General features: G+C 43.1%; 1 protein-coding gene across 3 annotated transcripts in view; it reads left to right on the forward strand.

Moving 5' to 3' along the window:
- The window catches only part of WDR76 (WD repeat domain 76), a 59,201-nt gene extending 40,914 nt beyond the window's left edge, over positions 1-18,287 (forward strand). For all 3 annotated transcript variants that reach the window (XM_068274972.1, XM_068274974.1, XM_068274973.1), the window contains 5 exons: positions 2,223-2,381; positions 4,411-4,628; positions 9,462-9,614; positions 12,059-12,115; positions 17,236-18,287. In XM_068274972.1, the coding sequence (XP_068131073.1) occupies positions 2,223-2,381; positions 4,411-4,628; positions 9,462-9,614; positions 12,059-12,115; positions 17,236-17,491 (843 nt within the window). In that variant the 3' untranslated portion in view covers positions 17,492-18,287. The remainder of the gene's footprint in view (positions 1-2,222; positions 2,382-4,410; positions 4,629-9,461; positions 9,615-12,058; positions 12,116-17,235) is intronic.
- The last annotated feature ends 2,888 nt before the right edge of the window (positions 18,288-21,175 follow it).

Consider the following 21,175-nt stretch of genomic DNA (forward strand, 5'->3'; position numbering starts at 1 on the left):
CCCAATGACATTCAGATAATAACATTATAACATCAGGCAATTATCAGTGGCATGCAGGTATTGCTGAACTGGCAAATTCCAATGATACGTGCATTATATCAACAGGCAGATTGCAATGCCAGGCAAATGTTACTGAACAGGCAAATTAATAAACATAACAGTGTTCTCCCGAAGATTTTTTTTCCAGCTGGGTGACATAAAAAAGTAGCCGGGTGGGCGCAATGGGGGAATTCAGGGCCGCCACAACTCTGCTTACAGCAGGGGTAGGGAACCTATGGCTCGGGAGCCAGATGTGGCTCTTTTGATGGCTACATCTGGCTCACAGACAAATCGGTAGGGGTTGATTCACTAATCTACACTGCTCAAGCAGCACAGCTTAGTGTGATAGCGCAAGTAAAATTTTCAAAGTAGTGCACACCACTGCTGTAGCATGCACTACTGACTTACTCGCTCTACCCTAAAACGAACAGGTGCTCCAGTTGTCCCACTCTAGACCCTTTCAGGTCCAGTGATTTTGTAGAACGAGATCCCCACACTTTGATTGGCCCAAATAGCTGCCTGTCACAAGCAGCCTATTGGGCCAAAGTCCTACAAAGTGAATCAACCCCAAGTCAGCTAGCTAATTGTACAAGCTATGAGTCTGTATTTCTCCTGTTTAGGCTTGCTCATCACGGATTTAATCACCAGCAACCACGGTGGTTACTCGTGATTCAAATTAGCTCTAATTGCTCCAGCTGAGCGGGTAGATGCGGCAGGGTTTAAATACCCAGAATGCCTCTCTGCCCAGCGTTTAATCCGTGATGAGCAAGCCTGCGCCTGTTTTGCTCTCGGGGAAATTGCTGATGTTGCTGAAACCCAAGAGAAGCTGAAGACGTGTCTGACACTTCCACTGCCCGGCGGATCAACTGTATACACATCATCATGGCAACAGGGACGTGAGCCCTACTGTCCCAGTTTGAAACATATTGTATGGCTCTCACGGAATTAGTTTAAGAGATGTGGCATTTTTGGCTCTTAGCCAAAAAGGTTACTGACCCCTGGCTTAGAGCATATGAGGAGAGCCGATGATAGCCGGGTGGTCACCAAAATTAGCCAGGTGGAGAACCCGGCTAAAAGAACCTGGGGAGAACACTGCATAATTAGAAAGAGCATCGCCACTCAAAAATATAACTAGGCTGTGCCCACGTAACAATTCCGCCAATGTAACATTTATATACACACACCAATCCCAACTATGTGAAGATGAGCAATATGTGCACTGCTAATGTTAATATGAGCATACATGTGTTAATGTAATATGTGCATATCCCATCCCGCTGTGTTGTGTTCCCGTGTATTGTGTATGCCCATGAAGGTCTGCTGTGCTGTCTGTGCCAACAACAATTTCTTCTAAGGGACCCTGTACTTGGTGAATAAACATCTGAGTTCTTCCCAAAAAGCACAGGCAGGGTGCCACACAGGCATTGGTGTTCAAAGGTGCTTGCCAAATCATACTTACTGATAGGGTCAGGCTTTTTTGCCCCTGGCTGCATCATGACAGATCCTCCCACATGTGTGCCTGGACAGGACTATGTGAAAAGTATGGGTGTTGCAATGTATATCAATTTGCTGGGTCACATCGCTAAACTGTGGAGCTGCTTGTAGTATTCAGTGATCTCTGTTAAAGAGAGACTGAGGTGAGTGATCCAGCATGTTTACTGTAAAGCACCTTACATAGTGCTAAACAGTCGCTATCCCGCAGCAAAAACGAGGGGTTTATACCCCCAGATCCCCTCTGTAAACTCGGGGGAGCGCTTCCTGAAGAGGCAGATCTTAGCCCTGTAGCTCTGCCTCTCAGCGCGTCAATCCCTCCTGATCGCTGCCTCTCCCCCGCCCCTCTCAATCTGCCTTCACAGAGAGGGGCGGGGTAGAGACGGAGATCCGTGCGGCAAATGACGCACATGGAGGCAGAGCTGCAGCTCATAGCTCTGCCTCCATGAGCCGCAAAATCCATGACCAAGAAAGTCGTGGATTTTGCAGGGGGGATTTGGGGGTAAAAACCCCTCGTTTTGCCACGGGATAGCGACGGTTTAGCACTATGTAAGGTGCTTTACAGTAAACACATGCTGGTTCACTCACTTCAGAGTCTCTTTAACTAATAAAAGGGTGTTACTGCATGTAGAGCTTGATTCCAACTCACACAGCATTATACACTGACCACATTCTTTCTCATGCCTTTCTAGAATGACAAGTCGTCTGATAATGGAGTTTATGTGTTTGATCTTCACTCCCGACCTGTTGGAAGCCTGTCCTTCTCCCCATCTCATTCAGAGCATCTGCTGTCACTCAGCTATGACGGGACGGTGCGCTGCGGGGATGTCACTCGTGCTGTCTTTGATGAGGTGAGGTGTTTGTTTTTTTGTTTGTTTTTTTATGTAGACATTGTCTAAACCAAGAGAATGTTTTCAGTTAGGGTACATTGGGTACACAGCACATCTGAGGGCATTAAAGGGACTCCGAGGTCCTCTCATGGGTATGCCTTTAAGCCAGACGACTGCCAACAAAGTCATGCTATGACCCCTCTGGAGGAGCCTCTTGCAATGGCCACACGTGTCACTTCCTCTTCCTGCTTCATTCAGTGATGCACTTCTCTAAAAGAGAAGACGGGTGACCCGGAAGTTACAACATAGCCAAGATGGCAGCCGCGATATTTAAATTGAAACCGAACGAAAACTATTTGGTGTAGAACGATGCATTCAGGCATCAAATAAGAGGAGCGCACAAGCTACATAAAGGTATGCATCTTTAAGTACTTTGCAGTACTGGTCGGAGTCTTAAAGGCATACTTATAAGAGGTGCTCGGAGTTCCTTTAATGGTGCTTATATGGTTGGACACTTGCTGCTTCTAAAGATAGGAGATAAACACAGTGGTGCACTTTATTGTAGATTGTAGGGAGTGAGAAAAAATGTATTTATGTAAGTAGTTAGTATCCTCTTTAGAAATGCCACTTTCCCAGTTGTACTAGGCTACTGACCTGAATGGCTATGCACCTCTCCACTGCCTGCATTATTCGTCCATGTGTGTGACTCAGAAGGCAAGCAAGCGATCTGCACTTGTAAAGGGGAAATAAATATGGCTGCTTCCATAATAAGGTTTCTTTTTAATTATAGTTTTATTACAGAAGCACCTTGGGAAAGGAGAAGATATACTTCCATCCTACCTTGCAGTGTCAGTGTACCCTAATGCTGGGGTTGCTGGCTACCTATGCTGTCTGTAGGGGTTGCCACTATTCCAGCCATTGTAATGAAGAGTATGGTGTTGCCTGGATACTGAAATTACATGATCTCCATTTCGGCCTCAATTCATAAAAACATTACAGTGTGTGTTAAAGCAAAAAACTGATTTTATCAAACATTTAGTGAAATGTGAATTCACAAAGGCTTTTACGGCATGGAAAACTCAAATGACCAACTAGTGAGGCAAATGCCTCATAAATGTCAATTCACAAAGGATAATGCGTGTGGTAAAACAAGATGTTAACAGCAATTTGTAGGATTACAGAAGAGGGGAAACGGCAAAGGTGAAAACTAAACTATTCAGAATGACATAAAACAATTCCCTTAATTTTGCATTCTGTATAGCATAATCTACATTATTATTATTGTGTAACGCAGTATAATCTCATTATAGTAAACCTCTGGCTATAGTAAACTCGGTTGCCTTGGCCGGACTATGCACTTGTATGAATATAAAATCTTCTGATATAAACTACCTGGCCAGGTCCCTTGAACATTAATGTAAAGGGATACTACTGTAATTTAGAAATGGTTAATATGATACTAATTGTTTGGAGCCGATAAAAATGTTATGTTAATTTAACGCACCTTAGACTTGTGCTTTACTTTTCAGTGCAATAGAAAAATGCTATCTGTATCACATCTTGCTTCTATTTTCCATGCACTGCAATAATCCATCTAATAGTGAATGAAATACCAAATACCTTAAAATACCGAATTGAATACTGCATGAGGTTTTCTTCTTTTAAAAAAAAAAGTGAGGTAAAAACATTTGTGAATTGTCATACAGTTCTTTGGTAATCTACCAAACTAATACCACGTTTCAAAATCTTAGTGAATCCTCAGTAAAAATATTTTTTACCGCATGAGGCAAACTACCTCACATGAAGCTTTTATTGAACATGTCTCGGTGAATTCGGCCTGATGGTGTGGAGTATAGATGAGATATCTTAAGCATTCAGGGGGTTGAGAGAGGAGGTGGGCATATTATTCTCCCTAATGCCAGGAACCTGATGTTCGTTTTTTTTTTTTTTTTTTTTTTTTTTAAATGTGTGTTTGCTTGGTGTGTTCCTTGAGCACAGAGCTTGTGTTGAATAATATCCCTGATCAGGCTAGTTTTGTTTATCCATGTAGATTTATCGTGACGAGGAAGAAAGTTTCTCTTCATTTGACTTCCTGTCAGCTGATTGCTCAGTCTTGATAGTCAGTCACTGGGACTCTCAGATATCAATTGTGGATCGGCGGACTCCAGGAACAACATATGAACAGCGTACATCTGTGGGTTTACCGAGTGCCAGAACAGTCAGTGTGCATCCACTACAGAGGGACCTATGTGCGGTGACGGGAGCTGGGTAAGGCACCTTTATCATACTTTGCTCTGAGTATTTTTTAACCACTTTACTACCCAGCTACAGTACATTCATGTTGTTGCAGAACCCCTGATAGGCTCAACGACGTTATTGCAAGTCTGTAGCTTTTAATGAGCACAGCGCACGTGCTAGTATGTGCTTGTGCTCATTAAAGGAGTCATCAATCAACTCATGCTACCCCCAGTACTGCTTACATGGGGCTTCCTCCAGCCCCTGGCAGCCGCTATATCTCTCGCCACGGCTCTGCTCTCAGTCCCTGTCGGTGTGCAGGACCGCCTGTGCGAGCGCCGCTGTCAATCACCTCCACGTGATCTGGAGTGTACTGCACAGGCACAGTAGTTCTGGGCCTGCGCGGTATGCTCCGGACCACTTGGTGATTGACAGCGACGCTCACGCAGGCGCAGTAGAGGACACCTGGCGAGGCGGCAGAGTGGAGCTGCGGCGCTATGGCTGCCAGGGGTTGGAGATAGCCCCAGGTAAGTAGTACTGGGGGTAGAATGAGTTGATTGATGACTCCTTTAATAACTCCCTCTAACTACAATAACTAAACTCCATCCTGGGGTCTGATCCTCCTGACCTATCTCCTCCAATTAACCCTTCCCTCCCCCTATTGCTGCAATTGGGCAGCATGGTGGATTACTCAATAAGGATCTCACCCCATTCCAGCAGTGATTGGGCTTTTTGGTACAAAAGTCATCTGACTATGACTTCAGATGTGAAAATTCCAACTCTAGGTACCCAAAAATTGCTTTGACTCCGACTCCACAGCCCAGGCGTTATGATAGGTTTAACTCAATCGCATCTTCTAGCGGCAATCTCTATGGCCATAGCGGCGTCATGTGGCATGCTGGCATGTAACGATGGCGGGTTACATGATGCTGCTGTGGCTATGGAGGTCGGTGATAGAAAGTGTGATTGGGCGAGTTAAACTTGTCCATTATAAACCACATGCAACTTTGCAGGGAGGGCCCTCTATTGGCAGGCCAGATTCACAACACTAACGTGTAGGATGCGGGCCGTACTTTGCACAGTCCTGTTATAGTACTTTGCTAATGGCAAGGGCTAGTTTGCATAGACTGTAAGCTTTGTGTTTGCAAATTTTTGCGTACATATTCAAAAATGGATTAAATGTTATTTTTCATAGGTAAACCATACTGTCAGACTTGTGTGTTGCGTTTTTAAAAGCACAGCATGCTGCATTTTTATTTTTATTTTTTTTACAGCGGGAGAACCCTGGTTCAGTATACACAACCTAGTGTGATGCAAGACCAGTAAACACCTGTGCAGTAAAATCTTAAATAAAAAACACATGAATAAACATCATATATATAAAAATAAAGTGCACAATTGCTATCCAGATGTACAGTATTAATAGTGATAAGAGGATGCCTGGTAGAAAATTGAGGCAAAGGAGCAGCCCATAGGAAAAGAGAGCATAAAGTGGAGTAGTGCAAAAAATAGGAGTTACTTAGCCCAGAAATGATAAGGTCAATCTCAACAGATCAGCAGGGGGGACAAGGAATCCCCTGAAGGGGACAAGTTCCCACTAGTTCTGCTGGCGTCACCCCGCTTTATCAAGGAGAGAGGATCCTCTCTCCTTGATAAAGTCAAATCTGCGGTATTCTGCTTCTGCCGTTCTCGCTTCCACATTGGGAAGCATAGCGTGGCTCTGATTAGCTGGGCGGTGTCATGTGACCCCCTCAGCCAGCCCTCGCATTGGCTTACACTCTGGCACTTGCTCATTGGGCGCCAGACGTCAGCTGGTAACTAGTAAATCTCGCAGCAGCATTCCTATTAGTCCATGAATGTCAGCTGCTCACGTGACACCACCCAGCCAATCAGAGCCACGCTATGCTTCCCAATGTGGAAGAGAGAAACGGCAGTGGCGGAATACCGCGGATTTGACGTCACTTACAGGTAATGATCTGATAATATATATTAGCCCAACTGCGCCCTCTCTCCTAATCCTCTGACGGCATACCGCCGGCATACTTCCCTGGTCGGGAAGGAGAGACGGGCTATTACCTCTATTACCAGTGAAAGGTTTTTCTGGTAAGGTGCACTTGAAACGCTGTCAGTGCATATACCTTATATGTAATTTCATGCGAGGAGGGTCCAGTGTTTATTTTCTGCCAATCCAATCTGGTCGCTTGGGTGATTTTTCTCTGAAAAATTGTACCATTAGTGGGCACCTTAAAGGGTATCTGAAGTGAAAAAAAAATTGTTATGCATTGTATGTGTAGTACAGCTAAGAAATAGAACATTAGTAGCACAGATATGAGTTTCATATGGTTTCTAGTACAGGAAGAGTTAAGAATCTTAAAGGATACGTCCAAGGAGATTAAAAAACAAAAATCCACTTACCTAGGGCTTCCTCCAGCCCCTGGCAGCTGTCCAGTGCCCTCGCCACAGCTCCGGTGAGGCCCATCCGGTGCCTCGCCAGGTCGGCTTTTTCTGCACTCCAGCGTGCGGCTCACCTGGTCGCGCTGACTTCATCCGGACTGTACTGCGCAGGCGCAGAACTACTTGTCAAGTGCACCTTATCAGAAAAAACCTTTCACTGGTAATACAGGTTACAGCCCACCTCTCCTTTCCGACCAGGTTTCGGTGGTATGCCGTCATCAGAGGATTAGGAGAGAGGGCACAGTTGGGCTAACATATATCATAAGATCATTACCTGTAAGTGAAGTGCGCCTGCGCAGTACAGTCCGGATTACGTCAGCGCGACCACGTGAGCCGCACGCTGAATCGCAGAAGGAGCGGATCTGACAAGGCACCGGATGAGACCGGGGGCCCCACCAGAGCTGCGGTGAGGGCACAGGACAGCTGCCAGGGGCTGGAGGAAGCCCTAGGTAAGTGAATTTTTGTTTTTTTAATCTCCTTGGACGTATCCTCTAAGTTATCTATCCAAAAGAGCTTCTCTGAGCTCTCTGGCCAAGCTTGGTCGGCTACAGTGCTGTTTTCTGAAGTACTTATCTCAACGTTGTTTCTCGCTGATTCTTGTTTAAGGTTCTATTGCAGGAAAGTTCAAAGGGTCATTAGCTCTGCTCTGATTTATAGTTTAAAATACAGAGTGTTGTTTATAAACTGCAAATATTAGAGATTAGTGATGCAGTGTTATTTAAAAAAAAAAAGCTATATAACAGAAAATAAAAATGACTCTTTTCTTTGCTACTAATGTTCTATGAATTATCCATACTACACATACCATTCATTATATCATAAGTTGTTTTTCTTTTCTTTTTTTCACTTTAGTGCTACTTTAATTGTGAGAAAATCTAGGTAATGTTTTCCTAGATGACACAAACAGCACCTCTATAGTCCAATAACAAGACAAAAATAAAGCCCACTGGCTAGCGAGTGTGCCGTTCTATTCATTTACAAGAACTGGATCAGCAAACTCTGCTCTGAAGTATTTCCCATATGTCATAACTGAATGGGAAGCTCTTGTCAGTAACGTGAGGAGGCAGCGAGAAATAGTGCATGAGCCATCAACACCGCCCCTGTAACAGAAGTCTGTACTGCAGTGTCAGCAGAGGGAGCTCATTTATGTCCTGAACGATTTGGATTTGTGCCCTGTGCAGTGACTGTTCTCCTGCTGTGATTAGTGACAATTAGAGTGCTTTGGATTACATCCTAGGCAAATTACTTTAGGGCATGTGTACACTGACCACAGTGCAAATATAAGCAACATAAACAGCGTATGCATCATGTTTGTAACTGCAAATTAAAAATCATATAAATGCAGCAGAATAGAATATGCTGTAATTGAGAAACCACATCTGCAGTACTTCAAAGAGCTGTTGGCACAAGCCTAAGGTCCGGGTCACACTAGCGTTGGAGTGGCAAACAGATCCGTGAAAATGGATCTGATCACTGGTTGATCGGATCCGTTGCTACTCCGTTTCTGTTGTGCTGCTTCCGTTCGTCGTCCCCTCCCCCCCAGACCCCCACCCCCAAAGTGTATTTTTATATTTTAAAACGGTCTGTTTCTTCACTAGTGTAAAGAAACGTTCCGTCTTCTCATTGCCCCCAATGCAGCGCTTCAGCTTCTGTTTCAGGTCTGCTGGGCTATGGTGTCCAGAAAAATTGGTGCTGCAGGGAACTCGTGGGTCGGTCAGTGGAACGGATGGAACGGATCCATTCAGACGACTGATGTGTACGGTTCCATAGGTTAACATTGGATCCGTTCGCATCTGTTCTGTTTTTACAGTATCCGTTCCGCAATCTGACTTTTGAACACAAGTGTGGACGAGGCCTAATTCTTTTACAGTGTCAGCACCTTATAAGTTATAGATTGCCCTGCAAGCTCCTGGTGAACCAGAACTCCTAGGAGTGTGGAAGGGGCTAAAAGAGACCAAAAAGCCTCCTTACTAAGATGAAAAACAGACGTTTGCCTTCTTAAAACAGAAGGTATCTGCAATTATTCAGGTTGGAGTGAGTGTCATTGGGACCGAGGTGTCCCACTGTGCATCACACTCTGGGCTTTTCAAGTCCTACCCCATAGAGCCATATTAATCCATGCCATGCACTGATGAGGATCAACTAATCCGAAACAGTCTGCATGCATGTTGGATTATTATGGCTCTGTAATATTAACAAGGTGACATCATTGCATTCCAGCGGATCTGGAGGTGTGTTTAGCTATCAGGGACAACAAAGGACGATTTGCATATTCAGCAGGGATGTATCATGGGAAACCTCATATGCTCACTCAACCTGAATAATCGCAAATACCTTCTGTTTTTCATAGCACCTTATAAGAGAGCGGAAGGCAGGGAGTCATTCATTCATGTTTTTCTGTCCTTCCTGCAGAGATGTAGCCATTTATGATGTCCGGCAGCTCAGCCAGAAGCAGACTCGCCCTGTGGTGTCATTATACGGGCACACGAGAAGTGTGGCATCCGCGTATTTCTCTCCAGTCACTGGGAATCGTATCCTGACTGCCTCTGCTGATGATCACATACGGTAAATAAGCAGCACAGCTGGTCAGACCAAGGTTGTGAGGACATCACTTAGCTGACCAAGGCTTCCCCAGAATCAGCTGTGCAAGCAAGTGCTTGATTTATTATGGCTTCAACAGAGCTCTCCAGTGGGGATACCAGAAGTGATCCAGCAAACCTGGACTGGATTCATTTAAAATGCTATGCAGGACTGTGGCGAGGACTTGTCCCCCACACCTGGGTCATATCAGACCATTATCAAGGTTGTGCAGAGGTTTGTGAGTCAGTGAGTGCGATTGCAATTGTATACAGCAGCATTATCTGTGTTAGTTTTTTTTTTAATCTGACATTTTAAACAGCCCACACTTTAAGGACCTGCATGAGCCTGCAGCTGCTAATTTACTAACCTTTCAGCAACCTCCATTGTGTTTCAGTAGGAGGCGAGGGCAAGCTGTTACCATGTAATATGGTAGCAAACCATTTTTTTTTTTAACATGGGGTACGGTCAATGTGATGCAAATCATTTTGAGGTGATGTGTAATGCAAGCATGAAAAGGGACAGATAGAATGAAGCGGAGGTGAGCTTCAATAAGTACATTTTCAAGTTGCATAAATTTACATAATCTCTGAATTATTTGCATCTCATTGACTATCCTTATTAAAAAAAAATGCTCTATACCAGCTGTGTTGGATCACTTATGATTTTCTCTCTGGAGAAGTATCTGTAGATATCTTAGAAGCACTCCATACATTCAATATGGGCCTGAAATACTAATTATGATACGGTATACACGCTACTAGAACAGGGAACTCTATCCACACGCTTACCTCAGCATGGTCCTTTTTCATTATTAGGTTCTCCAATAGCTCACATGGTCAATGCAGTAATTTTCCACATCAAATGGTCTCTCATGACAGCACAGGTAAAACCACGCTTTAGATCAGTCACTGATGCTGGCAATTTCCTGTATTATTGTTGTACTTTCCAAATGCTGTTGTATGACTTTAGGGAACATTTATTCTTTTAGGTTTGATATTGTGAAATTTGGGTAACTGCATTGTGTGTGTGGCCTGCTTGTTGTAAAATGATATGGCTACCTCTAGGAATATCTCTATTATTATTATTATTATTATTATTATTATTATTATTATTATTATTTTTGATTTATATAGCGCCAGCATCTTTCGTGGCGCTGTACAATAGCATACAGGGTATAACAATACAGAGTATACAATACAACACTTGATACAAGACAAGACAGCTAATACAGTGAACAAATTAACTACATGTTTTTACAAGAGGGGTATGTACACCCATTACACAGCATTGTTAGACAAAAGGGGAAGAGAGCCCTGGCCAAAAGGCCTTACATTCTAAAACCAGGGGCCCCCATACTTTTTGTTGTCAAGGGCCGGGTCAACATACTTCAGACTGCTGGGAGGCCGGAGTATACATGAAATGATGTAGAAAAACATAACATTGAGCCTATGTATTGTAGACAGTGCCTATTAACATGGGCAGCCCTCATGTCTCCCATTTACCAGAGCAGATTTTATACCCCCAACTCAGCAAGTACAGATATTATGCCATCAACACAGCACTTTCCCCAGTGTCAGCAGCTCCATTCAGCAGAATGAAGCTGCTGACTTTAGGAAAAAGTCGCCCTGTGTAATACAATGTAACTATGGAAAGATAGATATCATTTTAAAGCTGTCTTTCTCCTCTTTCTGGCGACACCTAAATCGTCGCCCTATGCCTTTTAGTCTTATCTATTTTCGCGATTGAAATTGTGGCCGCAGCAATTTCAATCACGGAAATAGCGAAAACTAAAAGGCGTAGGGTGGTGGTTTATATATCATTGGAAAGAGGAGAAAGAGAGCTTTAAAATGATATGCATCTTTCCATAGTTTCTGCACTGCTCGGAGTCTCTTTAAACCCATTACAAAAGACTAGATGTAGATTAAAAACTTCATTAGCGTGCTTCAATGACTTACAGTAATCCAGGAAGGACGGAATGCAGAGAGATACGGGAGTGGAATCCACTGTTGGCAGAGGCACAAGAAAATGAATACTTAGTCTGAGAGGAAAGAAGAGCAAAGGGCAGGTTCACACTGCAAGAGCTTTTTTTAGCGCTAGTGATTTGAAAAGCTCTTGCTAATGCAATGCTGAGTGGTTTTTATAAAATCACATCGCTCCAGTGAGAACACACTCATAGCATTACATTAGTAAGAGCTTTGAAAATCACACGCGCTTAGAAAAAGCTCTTGCTGTGTGAACCAGCCCTAACGGGTCTCTAGAAATCCTCAGTAGCACTCACAAGAACTTGCTGGCCCTTTCAGAAACATGTATGACCCACTCAGTTCAATACAAGAGCAGCAAACAATACTTAATACATTTTCTCCCCACTACAATTAAACATTCAGCTTCTTTTTGTTTCTTTTTATTTATGTACTGATTTTCTTTTCCAGAGTGTTCGATAGCAGCGACCTGGGTGGACCCAAAATCCCTCTCCTAACCTCAATCAGGTAACGCCTTGGGCATGTGGTATCATTGTGTACACTGATTCTTGCGCTGGTTGTTCTGTAGAAGATGTACTGAAGTACATGCTGTATGTTAGGCCCACATTTAGGTCCTATTCACACTAAATAACGTGTGCATGAACTCTCCTTTGTGCACTCTTGCCAGTGCCCAGCATTCGTGGCAACATACAGTATAACGTGAGTGCGTACGGCCGCTGACCAGTGTTTCTCAACATTTGATTGGTATGTACCCCTTTTAAAACCCTGTATCCACCAAGTACCCCCTAGCATAGTAAACATTATCACAAGTACCCCTTGACACATATATATGTAATCGTAGTACATGATAATTGGCTCTAAACCATTTCCAAGCATTTACTTGCTTTTAATTAGCTAAAACACTAGTTTGGTGTTGTTTAAATAAGGTTATCATTTTCTAAAACTCTAAATGTGTTATTCTTGGTTAAGTATAGCAAGCTTGAGTACCCCCTGGAACCATCAGAAGTACCCCCTGGGGTACGCGTACCACATGTTGAGAACCTAGGTACTAGACTATCGACAGGAAATTGTCTGCATCATCTGCAAAACTGTTCCTGGGTGCGTTGCATCGTGTGAATGGTAACCTGAAAGTCAATTGTTTCATGTTACTATATGGATTGAACATAATGGCTATCATTCATAAAGCATTCCTGCATGCGGTAACGCTGAAAACAGCTGACTTTACCGACCACTTAGCAAAATGTTTCAGCATGAAAAGCTGACATTCCCGAGCAGTGAGGTAAATTGCCGCCTTGTGCGGTGATCAGGGATGCTCACAAATTCGGATGAAATTCGAATATGGTTATTCGAGTTTCATCCTGCTAATTACTGCAGCTGTGTGGGTGAGTGAGGGGGGGTTAATCTTACCCATCAGCCGTCTGCTTCGCTCGTCCCTCTACGCCTCCCATGCTGCGTTCCAATCCAGCGTCACGTGATTACGTACACTTCCTCCTTCAACCCGGAAGGAAGAAGTGTATGTAATCACGTGACGCCGGATTGGAACGCAGCGTGGGAGGCGCCGAAGGACGAGCGAAGCAGACGGCTGATGGGTAAGATTAACCCCCCCCCCTTCCCCCTCACTCACCCACACAGCTGCAGTAATTAGCAGGATGAAACTCGAATAACCATATTCGAATTTCATCCGAATTAGAATTTGTGAGCATCCCTGGCGGTGATTATCTAAACACGTCACTAAAAGTCAATTCATAAAGATTAGAGTAGGCGGTACTGGGACAGAGAATACCGCTTGCATTGAAAAGGCAATAAGTATGCGGATAACAGCAGTGTTAATGGAAACAGACCTCCCAGGCAGCAGCAGCAGCAGTGAGAGCAGAACAAAAAAAGGCATCCCAGAATACCCAGGGTGTGTTTTTTAACTCCTTGGGTGCTTGTTTTCAGATATATTTCACATCAGAAAGCCTGCATGTGTAACATTTCTTGAAGTTCTTCTAAGCTGTGGCAATTAAATAGATTGTTTAGAAAGACTATTACACAAAATCAGGGCAAACAGAGGCAGTTTTAAAAAAAAAATCACATCTAAAGGGAAGTTGGGGCTGCCTCTTTTATTGTAATGCTGTCTCTGCACAGAGAAATGTAACAACTCAGCCAGCTTCTCATGTTACCGCAAGCCTTAGTTTGGGAAATCCCCGAACTTCTATCGCAAGTGTAAACATTTTTATTAATTAGCAAACAGAAGTCTAAAATACTGAATGCTGTATTTTCCCGACAAGATTTTTTTTTACCGAACACACTTTTCTAAATGATAGCCAATGTGGGGTACGTCATAACTGACAGCCTTGCACATAGCGTGAGGGAGCCCTTACGGCTTGTGGTGACAGAATTTTGAGTTCAGGTTGCTTTTGCCTTCACCTGGAATAAGTGAGCCAATTGTTGTTGACATGCAATTGACCCATTTTGAATCGAATCTAATGAGCTGCAGAGAAAGGTCTGTCTGCACAACCCCTCTTTCACATTAGGGCAGATTTTCTGTGTTTCAACACAAGGGGTAAAGTTTGCGTTAACCAAGGTAAAATGAAAGTCCATAGACTTTCATTTTAGCTTTCACATATAACACAGCTTTTTTGTGCGTTGCGTTACACTGCACCCAGGCGCAGTTTTTCGGCCGATGCTAGCTTTATGTGTTACAATCAGGGCCGGATTTGGACTTCCCAGTGCCCTAGGCCCGGTACCACCAACCGCCCCCCCCACACACACACACACACACACACACTCAGGGTGCATACACACATCAGACCATAGTCTTTGGAAAATGAAGGATCACAGACCAATTTTACCCCCTTCCATGTAGTATGAGGACCATACCTACAAAGTCTATTCTATTGAGCTGAACTCCCCATCAGATAGAAATCTTTGCAAGATGCTGCACACAAAGATGCTGTACACATGCAACAGATCAGTATCTGCAATAGATCTGTTCCTGCAAAAGATCAGTTTCTGCAAAATGCATTCATAGTCTATGATATCTGCAGATCCTCATACACACCTTGTTTAACAAACATTCATCTGCAGATCAGATCCACCAGGATGGATCTTCAGATCTGCAGATGATTGTCTGATCTGCAGATAATTGTCTGTTTAACAAGGTGTGTATGAGGATCTGCAGATATCATAGACTATGAATGCATTTTGCAGGAACGGATCTTTTGCAGGAACAGATCTTTTGCAGATATTGATCTTTTGAACGTGTTCAGCATCTTGCAAAGATTTCTGTCTGATGGGGAGTTCAGCTCCATAGAATAGACTGTGTAGGTATGGCTCTCATACTCCATGGAAGGGGGTAAAATTGGTCTGTGATCTTTCATTTTCCAAAGACTGTGGTCTGATGTGTGTATGAGCCTTTAGGAAAATGAAAGATCACAGACCAATTTTACCCCCTTCCATGTAGTATGAGAGCCATACTCTACACAGTCTATTCTATGGAGCTGAACTCCCCATCAGACAGAAATCTTTGCAAGATGCTGCACACAAAGATGCTGTACACATTCAAAAGATCAGTATCTGCAAAAGATCTGTTCCTGCAAAATGCATTCATAGTCTATGATATCTGCAGATCATCATACACACCTTGTTTAACAGACAGTCATCTGCAGATCCGATCCACCAGGATGGATTTTCAGATCTGCAGATGATTGTCTGATCTGCAGATGAATGTCAGTTAAACAAGGTGTTTATGATGATCTGCAGATCTCATAGACTATGAATGCAATTTGCAGGAACGGATCTGTGGCAGGAACAGATCTTTTGCAGATACTGATCTTTTGTGTCTGTACAGCATCTGTGTGTGCAGAATCTTGCAAAGATTTTTTCTGATGGGGAGTTCAGCTCCATAGAAAAGACTGTGAAGGTATGGCTCTCATACTACATGAAGGGTGGTAAGATTGGACTGTGATCTTTCTTTTTCCAAAGACTATAGTCTGATGTATGTATGAGCCTTAACAATCACTTGTTTGCAGGATACCTATGAATGTTTTCTCTCTGAAAAATGATGAATGATTGTTTTTACTGTTAGAGCAGTGAGTCCCTAATGCCTGGTACGCACCAGATAGATGGGTTGAATCGATTTTCCGATCACTTATACAAAGTCGATTAGAAAAATGATCAGAAATCAGATTAGACCTGTCAGAAATAATCAATTTGAACCCATCTATCTGATGGCAAATTGCATGGTGTGTACCAGGCATGAAGTAGCAGAGTGGCATTCATCTCCCTCTCTGCTCTTCTGTAATCACAGATCTGTTGCATTTTTTTAATAGTATTTATTGTACTGACTCTTTCACAGGTGTTTTTTTACTGTTTGCCAACACGGTACAAATATATATTTTTTTAATTTTTAGTGTATGTTATTACTTTTGGTATACAAAACAGAATGTAACAATACAAAAGTATACAACAGTACATTTGCAATTATAATTATAGAGAAGTTGTCTATCTCATACTAGACTACTGCTGCCTTTAAAATGAGCCAGCAAGGGGTTAAGATTTAGCTTAGAAGGGGCTGCTATAAATCTCTCTAAGGAAAAAAAAACCCTTATCTTTCTGTTTAAGATTTACAATCCAGGGGGAGAGGAGAAGGAATGGCTCAAGTCATTAACAGTCTGACCAGCAATACATTGTTTAGCCCAGCTTGAGTTGTAAAGTGGAAATAATTCTGTTAAAATGTTTACTTTTACTGGATCAGAAATTGTCTACATTGTGATCCATGTTTCTCTCACCCCTGGCAATAAACTGAAGCTTGTATGTTCAGTAGATAGCACTGTCTCATCGCACACCACGAAGTAAGGAAAATACACGGAGCTCTGGAATTCTGACTGTGTGTGCAGCAAAGCCGGGGCGCTTCGGAGCAGGAGAAATGATTTATTTTGACATGCAGCCTCTTATCTCTCTCAGGTCCTGCCGCCCTTTTAGCCTTCTGATTTTTTTCCGCCCTAGGCCGTGACCTTTGTAGCCTTTGCAGAAATCCGGCCCTGGTTACAATGTTAGTCAATGTAAAACGCACACTATGCACGTTTTTAATCCGTTAACGCAGGCAATCAGTCCCAGAATGCAACAGAGGAACAATGTAGAAAGTTGAAAACTAGAAGAAAAAAAAATTACCTGCGTTTTCCTATGTGCTGTAACGCATTGAAAACGCATTAAAAACGCACACTCACTGCAGTGCAACGCATATTAAAACGCATACAACAAAACGTATGCTTTGAGCGTTCCCCAACGCAAGCTCTGATGTGAAAGAGCCCTAAGGAATATTTCTGAGGAGACTTCACAGTACTACGTGACTTGGCCACACTAAGGGGTGTAGAGAGAGCTCTGTGTCTATAGCCCTACAGAAGTCATTGCTCTGTCTTGCTGGTTTACTATCTTCCTGTCTGAACAATTATTATTAAGTATTTATATAGCACCAATATCTTCTGTACAGAGTGAACAATGAGTAAAAGTCTCTCCAGTCTCTTACCTTCTCAACCTTTTTGAGCTACATTCAAAAATGAAATACATTTTGGTTGGATTTATTTAATGGTCTGTTTTGGTGTTCCTTCCTGCACAGATTAAGAGGTTCTCTCTCTCCATTATAGGCATAACAATAACACAGGCCGTTGGCTGACACGTTTCCGACCAGTCTGGGATCCTAAACAAGAGGACTGCTTTGTGGTAGGCAGTATGGCTAGGCCACGGCAGATTGAGGTGTACCATGAAAGTGGAGAGCTGACACATTGCTTCTGGGATGCTGAATACCTCAACTCTGTGTGCTCCATCAATGCAATGCATCCCACAAGGGATCTGCTAGTGGGAGGGAACTCCAGTGGGAGGATGCATGTCTTCCATGACTAAACTGCCGTGCTGAGGAAAACTAAGTTATGTCCCATTTATAGCAGCGGATAACGAGCTGCAGGTAGCACAGTTGCAATCATTTCAGTCACTTCCACAGAGTTCTGAATGTGGAACAATATCCTTTATTCATTAACTGGCTAACTGAATGGACTAAAAGGCCAACCATTCAATTCATTTTACTTATTTTCTGCAGGCTCCTATACTGGAATAGAAGCCAGCTTGTTGGTTAGCAAAGTTGTTTTATGTATGAAAATGTGTTTCGCATACAGAGATCTGTAGCAGCAACATATCGCTAGCACAGTTCCTGTTACCCGGTTTAATTTCCACCTACTAGGCAGAGAAAGAACATGCACAAGGCAACCACCTGGGGCCTAGTTGGGGGTAAAGGGACCCAGGTGCCACCTTCTGTGACCACTCCCCTACTTTAGCTTACCAATAAGACTATAGGGGGAAGTGAAGGCTAGTATTGCCTTGAGCCCCATTTCATCTTAATCCCATTGTGCTATAAGGTCACGCTAGCAGCGACTTGGAGCTCCTCAGGCCAGTGTTGCAGCTGCTTTGTAGTAGATGTAATGCATTATAGTACCAGTTTCTGATAATGTGACATAGCAGCAAATCAGATAGATCAGGTTAGCAGCAGTTGTGCTGCAGATATGTTTCTGCAACAGATCCCTGTGAGTCACATTGCTTGAAATGTGTATCTATTTCATCTGTTGTGGATCTGTTCATTTTGTTTTATTTGTATGTTAGAGATATATATGTGTTTTATTATAAAAATAAAATAGTATTGTTCCCACCTGTCTGGTCAATATTGCAATTAAACCTAAAGAGCAGTATTCGGAAAACATGGAAAAAAACCGAGAGCCCAATCTAGTGTAGTGAATTATCACCTGACCCCACTCAGGTTTAAAAAGTCGCTCTCTATAGACAGGAAAAAAATTGGGGATACACCCCTCCACCAAGGGTAGACTAAGTATATAAGTAAACAAGAATAATAGAGGCGCCAAAATAGGATAAAACAATTAAAATCCGTCTAAAAGGAGGGACATGGGTGGGATTCACCTCCCCAAGTACATAAATGACTAGGCCAAATTCAGCCGTTATAGAACTGGGACGCTCACTGTTTCTCTATTATATTGCGAGAATGGCGGCAAACTCTCCCGCCGGGCGGCTATGATAGGCAGGAAACGGAAGTGACGTAGTAGTAGCACCATGCGTCAGAAGATACGCATGGCGCTTATCACTACTATGGGCCAGGGCAGCACCATGCGACGACAGTGTCGCATCTTGCGGACGACCGCGTACGTAATGACGTATCTGCCAATAAGGGATGGCCGCGCATGCGTATTGGTGGAAGCACACGCCGTTTCGCCATATTGGAAGAGGGCTCAATGCCCTTTGATCTATATATTAAGGACACCCTTGAAGTGAAGTAGGATAGGGAAAAATAAAAGGGAAAAAAGGAAAAGAATACATACATAAATAATACGGCTGAATTTGGCCTGGTCATTTATGTACTTGAGGGAGGTGAATCCACCCATGTCCCTCCTTTTAGACGGATTTTAATTGTTTTATCCTAAAGAGCAGTACGTCTGGATATGTAGATTAGGGATGTGAGACTTACGTTGCAGAGCATTTCAGTCTTTCCTCAGCCCCTAAAGAGAAACTTAACCACTTAAAGAGGAACTTGAGCCTAAACAAACATACTGTCATTAAGTTACATTAGTTATGTTAATTAAAATAGATAGGTAATCTAATCTCTTACCCACCGTTTAAAAAGAACAGGCAAATGTTTGATTTCATGAGGGCAGCCATCTTTTTGGTTGAAAGGAGGTGACAGGGAGCATGAGACACAATTCCAACTGTCCTGTGTGCTGATCACCCCTCCCAGTTGCTAGGCAACGTGAATAACATAGGAAATCCCATCATGCTTTGCACAGCATCAGGGAAAAAAAGCCCGGGCAGTTTTCTGTGATGGGTGGAGCTTAGCTAAAAATGCAGCTAAAAATGATGCTTTGGTAAGAAAAACAAAGTTCTGATGCTGTGAAACTGTTAAAGAAACACCAAGCCTTTTCAGTTCTGCTGAGTAGATTTTTAGTCCGGAGGTTCACTTTAAGGACCGCGGTGTTAAACCCCCCTAGTGACCAGGCCATTTTTTACTAAATGGGCTACTGCAGCTTTAAGGCCTTGCTGAAGGGCCGCACAACTCTGCACACAAGTGATTGACCCCTCCCCCTTTTTTTCTGATCCTTGCCAACTTGTTTGTTTTTTTTATAATAATTTTTTTTTAAAATTTATTTTATAAATACCCCGCCTTCCCCCCGCTAGCCAATGACAGCGATCGGCCGTCATAGGCATCACCCTATGACAGCGGATCGCCTTTGTGCCTCTGGAGGGGACAGCTGTGTGACATGGCTGTCCCCAGTACAGCGCTGCCTCAGATTGCAGCGCTGCAGATCGCAGCGATGTGCAGTCTTATTAGACAGCGAAACAGTCTCCGAGCGGCGATCACCACTGGGAAACTCATGGCAGAGCTCCGTCATTCCAGCAGTGATGTGCGCGATCTCCTGTGATCGGCGTGTAGTGGTCCAATTGGCGTGGAGCGGTTGGCAAGGGGTTAACCACAGGATTGAACTTCATCCCAATCAGTAGCTGATACCTCCTTTCCCATGAGTAATCTTTACCTTTTCTCAAATAGATCATCTGGGTGGTCTACGTGGCTGATATTGTGGTAAAACCCCTACCACAGTGTGATGTCAGGATCATGGCCCTGACAGTTTGCTCTCTGTGAACCTTGTTGCATTTGGGAAATACCAGCTTTTTTCCAACTGCCATACAATCAGTATCTCCCTCTGTGCATAGAACTCTCAGTAACGAACATTCTGTACGGATCACCTGGCAGGACTAAAGATGTCACCACCGGTGATATATTTCCGGGTATAAATCAGGAAGAGGAAAGATTTTACAATGGAGAAACAGACTAAATATACTGTAAATGAATATTGTAAACAATAAGCAATTTTATTCATCACGTAATATTTACTACAGTTCCCCTTAAAACAAGGATTTGTGGACGTGCATGGTTATCATGAACAGATGAAAAATCTACAGCTAAGTCAGAAGTTTACATACATTTAGGGTGAATTCTTTAAATTTTACAAATGTTTTGTTACCAAACTATAAATTTGGTATATCATTTAAGATAGCTACTTTGTGAAGGCCACAAATATATTTTTGGGAAGAAATGTCCTCTGTTCTGATGCATCCCCAAGAAAACACTTGCAGCAGGGTCCAAAGTTACATTTTTAAACTTGTATATGTTCTTGGGATTCCTCCAAGCATCTGGTTTCCTCCAAAACCTAGTGGTATGCCAAATGTGCGCTCCTTTGAGGGACAATAGGTGACATGAATATATAGAAAAAGGGGGAAAGGCCAGTAAAATATGACTACGGTAATAATTGGTAAGAGTATGGGATGCCTGAAAGCACTCGCTAATGCACAGTGCTGGCTTTGAGGGGCATTTTAGGCAAAAGTACCTCGAGTCCTTCATCCTCTTGTGTTTGCCTGTGAGTGCTAGCTGTGTAATTTAGTCCAGTAGTTATTGGAGCTCTGCACATCAATGCAAACGAATCATTCAGGTATAAGTTCTGTTTGAAAGCGCTGCCATGTCTTCCGCTGTGCAAA

This window comes from Hyperolius riggenbachi, chromosome 3 (genome assembly GCF_040937935.1).
Source record: "Hyperolius riggenbachi isolate aHypRig1 chromosome 3, aHypRig1.pri, whole genome shotgun sequence".
Taxonomy (NCBI): Eukaryota; Metazoa; Chordata; class Amphibia; order Anura; family Hyperoliidae; genus Hyperolius; species Hyperolius riggenbachi.